At 37.9% G+C, this 9,993-nt stretch overlaps 1 protein-coding gene and 1 long non-coding RNA gene across 2 annotated transcripts; one reads left to right on the plus strand and one right to left on the minus strand.

Annotated features, from left to right (window-relative positions):
• The first annotated feature begins 4,686 nt into the window (after nt 1–4,686).
• LOC136241582 (uncharacterized) lies at nt 4,687–7,900 on the plus strand. The gene is made up of 8 exons (XR_010694343.1): nt 4,687–5,296; nt 6,299–6,630; nt 6,725–6,870; nt 6,919–7,122; nt 7,195–7,269; nt 7,338–7,410; nt 7,481–7,570; nt 7,620–7,900. It is a non-coding gene; the product is annotated as an uncharacterized lncRNA (long non-coding RNA).
• On the minus strand, nt 5,859–8,952 carry LOC136241573 (NACHT, LRR and PYD domains-containing protein 3-like). Its single transcript, XM_066032801.1, has 4 exons — nt 8,714–8,952; nt 8,399–8,659; nt 8,270–8,314; nt 5,859–8,221 (listed from the first exon to the last, which is right to left on the minus strand). Exons 1-4 carry the CDS (start codon nt 8,763–8,765, stop codon nt 5,979–5,981), a joined length of 2,601 nt encoding a protein of 866 aa, XP_065888873.1. The 5' UTR covers nt 8,766–8,952; the 3' UTR covers nt 5,859–5,978.
• Between the last annotated feature and the right edge of the window lie 1,041 nt (nt 8,953–9,993).

Consider the following 9,993-nt stretch of genomic DNA (forward strand, 5'->3'; position numbering starts at 1 on the left):
GGGTACATCCTGTGGTTTAGGGTACGTCCTGTGGTTTAGGGTACGTCCTGTGGTTTAGATTACAAAGTGTTCAGTGGAAATGATCTGGTGTTGTCATTACCTAGTTGTACAAGTGCATTTAAATAATAGAATAGAAGTCTGGTCAAGATACTCTAATAGAGCAGTCATATCTACTGTATTAAGCTGAAATACTATCTGTCTGTCTGTCCGTGATCCAACTAACTCCTGAACAGTAGCACCAGATTTGGTGCATATTAATTGCCATCAAGCTGGCATCAAGGAATTTATTAATAGGAATTTCAAGCATGTCCCATTTGCTGTACAGCACCACAAAATCACTTACTACATATAAATTTGTAAATAGGTTTTTTGAGCACAGCACCTACTCACTACATGGAGTGGCGATTGCAGCCCTACACCATTGATCTACAGTTTTATCTCAGTCCAATGAGTGTTATTTGTTTAAATACATGTGCACATAATTCAGGTTAGTATAGCTCAAGTTGATCTGCATTAACTCTTAAATGGAATTTTACAAGCCATTGATGTCATTGTAGTGGTTAAAAAAGTTCTTAAAGACATCAAGAAAATTAACAGCCTATACTCAAGTTGAACATATATGAATATGATACAAAAATTGTGCACGTTTGTCTTCTCTAGCTTTTTCTTTGTAAAAAATAGCAAATAACAAGTTTTACACCATGGTACATTATGTAACATGAAATGATATATAAAGCATATCACCTTTTATCCTTCTCTACTTTAACCCATACACTGCCCATTACACAGTCCTCCCTATGTATGATCAGAGTGTACAATAAGAGGTCTCCCACATATATACCATAGAGCGCCATATTATTTGCACTCTACAATATGTGGAGAAGGATGTAAGCACATGTGTCTATAGTGCAGGAACTGAAGTCATAAACCCCCATATAAACTTTCATCCATAACTTTCAAACAATTGCTCATATCAAAAAACTAAAAACAGATTTGAATTCAGCACTTAAAATGTACAAGATGGCATGGAGTAAAAGGTCAACAGGTCACAATCATAAATTACATCATCGTTACCATAGCAACAAACAATTTTATATCTTAGAACATTTTCAGAAGGCAGCTAGCCTTTTTGATAATGATTCATTCTACTGTAATTGTGTTAAGAAGTCCAAAACAGACTTGCTATAATTCATTTTTGCATATGAATTGAAATAAAATATGCTATTCTATTTAGTGCCTGCATACACTTGATAGAAGATTGAAACGTAATATTTTAGGACTATGGGCTAAACATGTAGTATAATAGAAGATTCAATGATAATGAAGCAATTAAACATGAAATAATAAGCAAAGCAAATAGAATTACTGATAGCAGTTAACAACACATTGCTAGCTACTGTTAATGACATTACCAGCTCTATTTCTGACGTTGCCAGTAGATAGTGCATATAACTAATTACCTCTAATCTCTTGATCTGATTGTTGACACAGAAGGCACATATCTTGAGTGATGCAAATATGATTTCCAAGTGGATTAACTTGGCTACCCATGTAAGGCCAAAAAGTAATAACGACTTTTCCGACACTTAAATTTCTGCCATTTAATGACACATTTTAACATCACATAGTTGAAACTTAAACACTCTGTGACAGTCTACAGTTTCAGATAATCATCCTAAAAGATCAGAAATGTTACAAACCTTATTGGGATAACATTTAGGTGCTAAAATACAGAAGCAGATAATAAAGATGTACTGTGTCATTTACACGCAGTTGTCCATAACAACCTAAATCCATCATTTTTAACAGTATTAAAAAAACTGTCTTAGGAAATGTTTATATATTATCTAATCTCCATGTATACCAATTTGTAGAGTTATTGAAGTATCCACTGGTGAGAAATTTAATTTTGAAGAAAACGACTCGATTTTACCAAAAACTTGAATAAATCACCAGAACAACCATAAATCAAAATTCTGTCTTACAATTTTGTTGGGGGTATCAAAATACCATTGACCAGCATAATAGCTAGCAAGATCTCAGTACTCTTACATCAGAAATTTTTAAAACTGTTAAAACATGACATTGTTATTTATTTACCAGCAATAGTCTTCAATCATTTCAGAAATAAAAGCTTTTCATGTCCAAAAATGTTCAATATACAATGATCAATATACAATGACCAATATACAATGACCAATATACAATGACCAATATACAATGACCAATATACAATGACCAATATACAATGATCAATATACAATGATCAATATACAATGACCAATATACAATGATCAATATACAATGATCAATATACAATGATCAATATACAATGATCAATATACAATGATCAATATACAAGATCAATATACAACGATCAATATACACAGATCAATATACAATGATCAATATACACAGATCAATATACAATGATCAATATACAATGATCAATATACAATGATCAATATACAATGATCAATATACAATGATCAATATACAATGATCAATATACAATGATCAATATACAGGGATATACAGGGATTCTGCAGTCCAAATTTCAAGTGCATACTATATAGCATCAAAAAGTTATTAATCAATGAAGTCGAGATATATTCGCGGGGGTTTATGACTTCCCGCACCATATAAAGTGTATCAAGTGTGTACACATTTCTTGTGATCAATCATGGCTGATGAGCACACATGGACCAACGTGAGGCTCAACACATGTGTAAAAGGAGTGAGACCTCAAATAGATTGACCAGTTCATTCAATGATTCAAGGGCAATAGAAAACACAAAATGACATTATTTATACAAAAATTAACAGGCCAGATACAGGAAAACATGAGATAAAATATTCAATTATAAAAAACAACTTTCAGATCTGGGCCTGTTTATTTTCCACATAATTATATTAATTTTTATCATTTTCAGTTCATTCTATTATTAGATTATTTGACTGACTACTCTATTAGAGTATTTGACTGACTGCTCTATTAGAGTATTTGACTGACTGCTCTATTAGAGTATTTGACTGACTACTCTATTAGAGTATTTAACTGACTGCTCTATTAGAGTATTTGACTGCATGCTCTATTAGAGTATTTGACTGACTGCTCTATTAGAGTATTTTGACCTTGTTAAAAGTTTTGCTTGTTTTTTTGGGGGGATGCTCCCTATTACCCCACCCCCTTAAATCCACCGCTGGTTATAGCCTGAACTATAAGGTGCAATGATTAGATTGTATCTTAGTCAGCTCACACCATCATGCATGTTAATATGCTATATTACATTGCGTATAAATTGTATTATTTTATCTCAACATATTAATTTCAGAAACATTTACCTATGGACCTTTGGCCCACTATCTGAAACTATTGGACATATTTCCTTAGCATTTATTTCCCAATTAGTCAAGGAACTACCAGAATGAGATGCAGTTTCAGTTAGTAAGTGTTTTCCTGGTTAGATGGAGTGCCCTTACCACCTAGCACAAGCTATCAAGTGTTTTATGGCTGGATCACACCTGTCCTGACCAGTAACTGTGCAATACAGTATGCAAAGTAGTCATGCTCTTTCTAGTCTGGGCCGAATTTTAAACTGTTAGCATAGTGAAATAAATTCTGCCACAATTTCACACCTTGTGGAGAAACTGACTGCTCTATTAGAGTATTTTATTCATTCAAATTAAAATCATAAATTGCCCACAGGGAGGCTGGTACCATTGTCCTTCTAGGCTATTGCCTCTATGAGATGACTATATATATCATTTTATCACTCTATATGACTCAAACAAGAATAAATACAAGGCCCTTGTAAACCAATCATGAGGCTGTGAACAGTTTAAAAAACATGGTTGTATATAAGACACCATAAACAGTTCTATGAGAGATTTAACACTAGGGGAGATAAGATATTCAAGGCAGAACAAATATTTCAGCAGACTAGATGGAAAAATATTTCAAGTGTGTAAATGACAATCTGTGGCATGGGGGACCTAGCTACATACATCTACAAATTGGTTAGAAGCCATAGAAAGATTTGCAGCCAGTATCTGTTTTGTAGGTTTTCAGTGTCACAGTTCCTGTAACATTGACCTTCTCACCCAAAACAGAATTTGAGATAGCTAGCATGAAGAAAATCATTTCTGTCTAACCCCAAATTTCCCACCTTTATGAAGTGGCTATTTTGATCAGTCTGTGTGGACAGCAGCTTCTAATTTTCTTTTTATCCCTCACTGAACTATGGAACTATACAACTCCCACATTTAGATTATTGTTTAAAGCAACGGTCACTGGCTCCAGTGTTGGTGAACGTTCTATTAGAGTATTTCGCCAGGATCGGAAAGTTAACAAACTACTCTAATAGAACAGTCAGCAAAAATACTCTCATAAAGAGTCTTGACTATCCACTAACGATCGTTTACCTGATGAGAAGTTGATGGACCAGTCCACCCGAGAGTCCACCAAGGTGTGTTCCGCGCGTTCACCGCGAGTAGATCGATTACACCCTCAGGGCTCGGAGTAGCGAGTTAGTGTTTAGCTCCCTCGAGGCATGGAATAGCACATGAGCCACTTCTTTCTTAGTGAAAGGTAGCTTTATACTAAATATTCCATTAAATGCGCTGTAGCGGTAATTTAAAGCGGTAAAAATATACCGCCTTGTAGTTGCAGCTGCTTTGTCAGTTGCTAGGAAGTTTTGTAAAAGTTGCAGCTCTAGAATAGTTAGTGTATGTAGAGCAGTACTGACTGTAGGTAGTTGAGTGTAGTGAGTTAGACATTAGTTACTAGTTAGCTAGGTGTGGCCGAAGAGTCTAGCTTTGAGCTACAGCTAGTGCAGGCTTTATTTCCCAGCTAATTCAGTATAGGCTTATTTTTAATTGCTTTATTTTTTTCTGTTGTTTTACAAATAAAGCTCTTTTCATATTTTGTTGACTAAATTCAGGTACTGTATGAGGTTAGGTTGAATGAAACAGACATGGAATTTTTGTCTTTCAGTTGAGCCAGTTTCAAAGAGGTTTAATTCAAACAGCCATAAAACCAGCTTTATAGCTCTGCCTACAGTTGTGCTGCAGTATACTAGCAGCCATACACTCATTGTGAGCTCTGAGCTAGACTTGTTGGCTGCTACATTAGTTGTCAGCTACCTGACTGTTAGCTGTAGTGTTGACATAGTAGGACTATAGCATTAGCTACTAGTGTTGTGATAGTAGTTGAGTAGTAGCTTCTAGTGTAGTCTAATATAGTTAGGCTATGTTGTGACTTGTTATTTATTGTGAAGTGGAGCAACGACAACAAGTGAGTGAACTGTATAGCTAGTAGCTAAACTAACAGAGATGGGGATGAAGCTAGTAACATGAAACAAGCTTTAAACTGATCAGATTGAAGTAACAAATATGTACAAGTGGTTTAGTCTCTTGATTTCCAAAATTTTAAATTGTTGCTATCTCAAACTACTTTACCCCATCTCTGAGCAGTTGTCACTGAGGGAAGCTAGTCTGGTCAGGGATGAGGTGTTGACAGTGTTTTTGGCTTTACGTTGAATCAGGCCTCTAAAACCAGCAAAATTGTAAAGGAAGTGCGAATTATAATTGTAACTTGAATTTGATTTGATTAGAAATACTGTAAATAATTTGAAATCTTAAAATATTACGATTTCCCTAAAATCAACAAAATTGTAATTAAAGCTCAAATTTAATTCTTTTAGAAATGCTAAATATATTTGAAATCCTAAATATTACAAAATCTTTAAACGTTCCGACAAATTGTATTTCTTCCCTGATCTCTTCCACAAGTCCCAATTCTTGTCCGATACTCAAATAATGTCAAATCTTAACATTTCATGATGGACCCCTCAATGTTACCAATTAACATAATTTTAATCAAATAATAAAATTTTTATCAAAATCAGAACAAAATGACACTTGCGGCCATTACAGTCATAAAATAGTACAAAGTGAAAACTAAAGAAAAGTAGCTACTAACAGATAATGATCAGTTTTGTTTGACATCCTCTACTTTCTCTGTTCTTGTTAATTTCTTCTTCTAGTGATCTAATCCTCTTCTTAACATCTCCAGTGTAACCAGAGGATAGCCATAGCTCTTCTAATGTGTCATTATTGTAGAGCGCTTGTAGTAGACGTTGAGCAGCTTCTCCACTGATCTTGTTGCCCCACATCCTCAGCCAGACTAGTGATGTATTGTTCTTCATTGTAGTGGCAATGACATCACAAGCTTCATCAGTGATGAGATTGTGGCTAATGTCGAGCTCCTCCAGTTTGTTACCCTTTGATATTGCAGTGAATAGGGTAATGGCTGATGGTGATGATAATCTGGTATACCTCATGTTCAGTCTCACTAGCCTAGAGGAGGGATGGGTCAACATGTTGTAGAGAGCAGGGTCCTCTCCGATGGTGTCGTTACCACTAATATCCAACACTTCCACTCTACAGTGGATGGTAAGGTCACTAATGGGGGAAGAGGAAGATCTGGTGAAGCCATTATATGACAAGTGTAGGTATGTGATTGTGACGTCATGAGACATCAGATCACGAAGAAGAATACTAACGTGATGATCTTGGATATGGCAGCGCCACAAGCCAAGCTTCTTCCACTCCTTGTGGGGTGAGCAGGTAAGGAAGAGTGTAACACACTCAATATCGTATGGTGATAGGCTAGTGCCAAGGTCGATTACTTTGTTATCGAAGATTTGTGCTTGTTGTATAGAAGTGTACATCGCTTCATCGTTGGCCTCGTGGAAGGAGCGAAACAAGCGAAGACACTTCAGTTGCTCCTTCAAGAATATTTCAGCGATGGCTATAGTGTCATCCCCGCCTGAGAGAAATTGTTTAAAAGCAGATCGCTGTCCCTTGGTAAGCGAGGTGTACATTGCAAACACGTTGGAATGAATATAGCTCCAGAACTTCGCTTCGAGCACTCGCAGCTCTTCGTCTGGAGGAAGCTGAGTGATGTGGTGAGCGGCCATGAACTCCTGAATGGAAAAATGGACGAAGTTGAATGTCATGGTTTTACCAGTGAGGCCAAAGTGTTGAACAGCCTGTAACAGCCCAAAGCCGTCGAGTGCACCTTCGATGCTTGGACAAGCTGTTCTCATCTCCGCCAAGGTAAAGATTAGCTTGTTGTTATTAATACCCTCGAGGGCTAACTTAGACAGCTGTTTAACTATTGTGTTACAGGGCTCGGGGAGGCTGGCTAGATCAGTGATGGTGTTATCAAGAAGGTGACCAGACTTGGCAAGATGTCGACAGATGGTAAGACAGATGAAGTAATTGTAAAGCTGTGTAGAATTGCTGGGAAGGGGAATTCCCTGTTTGTACAGATAAATCAAGATTACCATATTGAAGGGGATAAAACACAGGCCATTGATAGTCAGATTACCTTCAAGATATTTGGTGAGCTCTCTAACTGCATGTGGCTGTCCCTTCAGGGACTGTTCAATGTATAACTTTCGTTCCTCTTTAGCAAAGCCCAAGATGTCAACTCTGATGGTGGCTTGTTGTCGGAGTCTCACTGAGGCATGTGGACGAGATGACACTACCAAGCCACAATGAGGTAGCACCTTACGCTTCAGTATGCTAGTGATTAAACTATCTTTTTGTAGGTGTTCTGGGAACTCGTCAAAGCCATCAAAAAGAAAAACAAGCCCTTCACCTTTATTTTCAAAGAAGTGGTCACTAGATGCAGTAGCGATACCTGGGGCCTTCTTGTCTCCTTCACAGACCAACTGGAAGAGGTCAGCGACAAGTGACACCTGCTGTACTGCTGGGCTACGTAACTGAATGAAGAGAACTAACTTGATTTGTTGTAACAACATTCCTTTAGCCCAATTGTATGCTATTTCTTGTAATAACAAAGATTTGCCAATACCAGGCAACCCCTCGACTAAGATAAACTGCGCATTATCACGTTTTTGTAGTGGAGCTAAGATATCAAGTAGTTGTTTAGTTGTCTTACTGTTATCAAGTGCTTCTCTCTGTGATTGGTGGCTGTCCTGTGGGTAACGCTTGAAGTAAGGTCTACTTGATTGGATAGATCCAGCCAATTGTAACGCAGGTGTTGGTTTGAAGGTGTATTGACCTTTATGGTGAACCAATAAAAGTGGAGTAAAATCTTGTGGCTGGTTAGGTGGCCAAGCATCTTCATCAATGGCAAACCGTGTTTGTATATTGAGTTGTCTCACTCTGTCGGACAATATGGAGACTCCTATCAACAACACATAAAATGGAGCACACAATAATGTGTCCACTCTACCTTGATCAGTGACCGTTGACTTGTCCATGTCAGGTTTGGAGGTCACTATAGTTAGTGAAGACAACACAATAGCTAGTTAATACAATTGTTTACCTACACATGTTGTACACACACAATATAGCTAGTCACCTTTATCAGGAGCTTGATCACTGGACACTGCAGGTGACTCTATCACTTTAAACAACTTCTCCCAACTAGCAGAGGGGTCCACTTCAAGCCATTTCTTCAAAATCGCATTGCAACAAGGCTCAGCTCTGTCCCGATTGTTATATTCTATGATGTCAAGTGTTCCACTGCGTAGACCCAGTTGTGTTCCTATCATTCTCCAGCGAGCGGCATAATTTGGAGTGACGTGGTTCTGAAGATCTCTCAGTAGTGGAGTACTGGTAGCTGTAGTATGCGGACTCCATATACAGTGTAGTATCCGGATATTAGGATCCTTACCTTTCTCAGGTGCTTTAAACTTGTTTAGTCCTCTATGATCACTTCTATCCATGTCTTTATATGTCGCATGTACACGTATAGTGACTCTCGTAATGTACGGGACTACCAATTACACAATGGACTCGCAACTTTTTGGAAGCCACGCCCTCCTACTTCAGCAACAGGATATTTACATTTACGGAATGCTATATACCGTAATATAACCTAATACGGCACACAGTTGTTTTTGGGCTGATAATTCAGACTTGCAACGTGTCTCTGTAGTGTGGGTGTGGCTGCTGTTAGTGTGTAGCACGTGAGGTTAAGCTGATACTATCATAATATATCACTTGGGTTGTCTCTTTGATGAGTGATGACTGCAGCTGCATTAAGAAAAACCACCCATTAGCAACCTTCGATATATAGGCACACCCTGTATTAGAACATTAAACAGTACTGAGCAGTGAGCACATTGTGTTGTAGGCTTGTTGAGGTCATCCAGCCATCATATGAACTGGCATGCAAGACAATTATTATGAAACATTAGTCCTCAGGCTATAATGACCTTTTCTGTACTGTTGATTCGAATTCGTGTTGAATACTTTCTTCAACAACCTCAGTTAACATTGGACAATCACATGTACACATACTCCTCAACACTATCCTTGCATGTCCACACAATGTCACTGTATATTGCCAAATAGTTACTACATCATTACAGACCTGAGAGCATAGGCGGCAGAAAGGGGGGGGGGGCTAGGGGGCTAAAGCCCCCCCTCAGAATGATATCACACCGAAATTATCTTTCTTGGAGTGGGGCTGAAAACCGTGATGAAGATCGAGATACTCTAATAGAGCAGTCACTCTAATAAGGTAGTCAGTGTGTAGCGAGCTATGAAAGGATTTTTATGTAGTTTATCAGCTAAGAATGGTAGCTGGTGAGGTGGAAAGCTCTTGTCAGTTGGTTGCGACCTTTTTTTTTTTTTTTTTGGTCTCACCTTACCAAACTATAGAAATAAGTCTGGGTCAGCCCAGCCCCCCCTCATATCAACTACTTCCGCCGCCGCTGCCTGAGAGAACCATCTAATGAGACCATAGATTTATATACCCCTAGGGTTTAGAAATCTATGATGAAACAAACTATATGAACAAGTCCTCAACACATGTGATGTGACCAAAACAGGATTAGTGGTAACACCTGTAATATATGGTGATGTCACTCTAGGGGTAGTCACTTTTACCATCTGTTAAACACTTACGACTGGGCCCAATCAAGTGATCAAGGGAGTTTTGTACAGTGA

Source organism: Dysidea avara, chromosome 12 (genome assembly GCF_963678975.1).
Source record: "Dysidea avara chromosome 12, odDysAvar1.4, whole genome shotgun sequence".
In the NCBI taxonomy this organism is placed as follows: Eukaryota; Metazoa; Porifera; class Demospongiae; order Dictyoceratida; family Dysideidae; genus Dysidea; species Dysidea avara.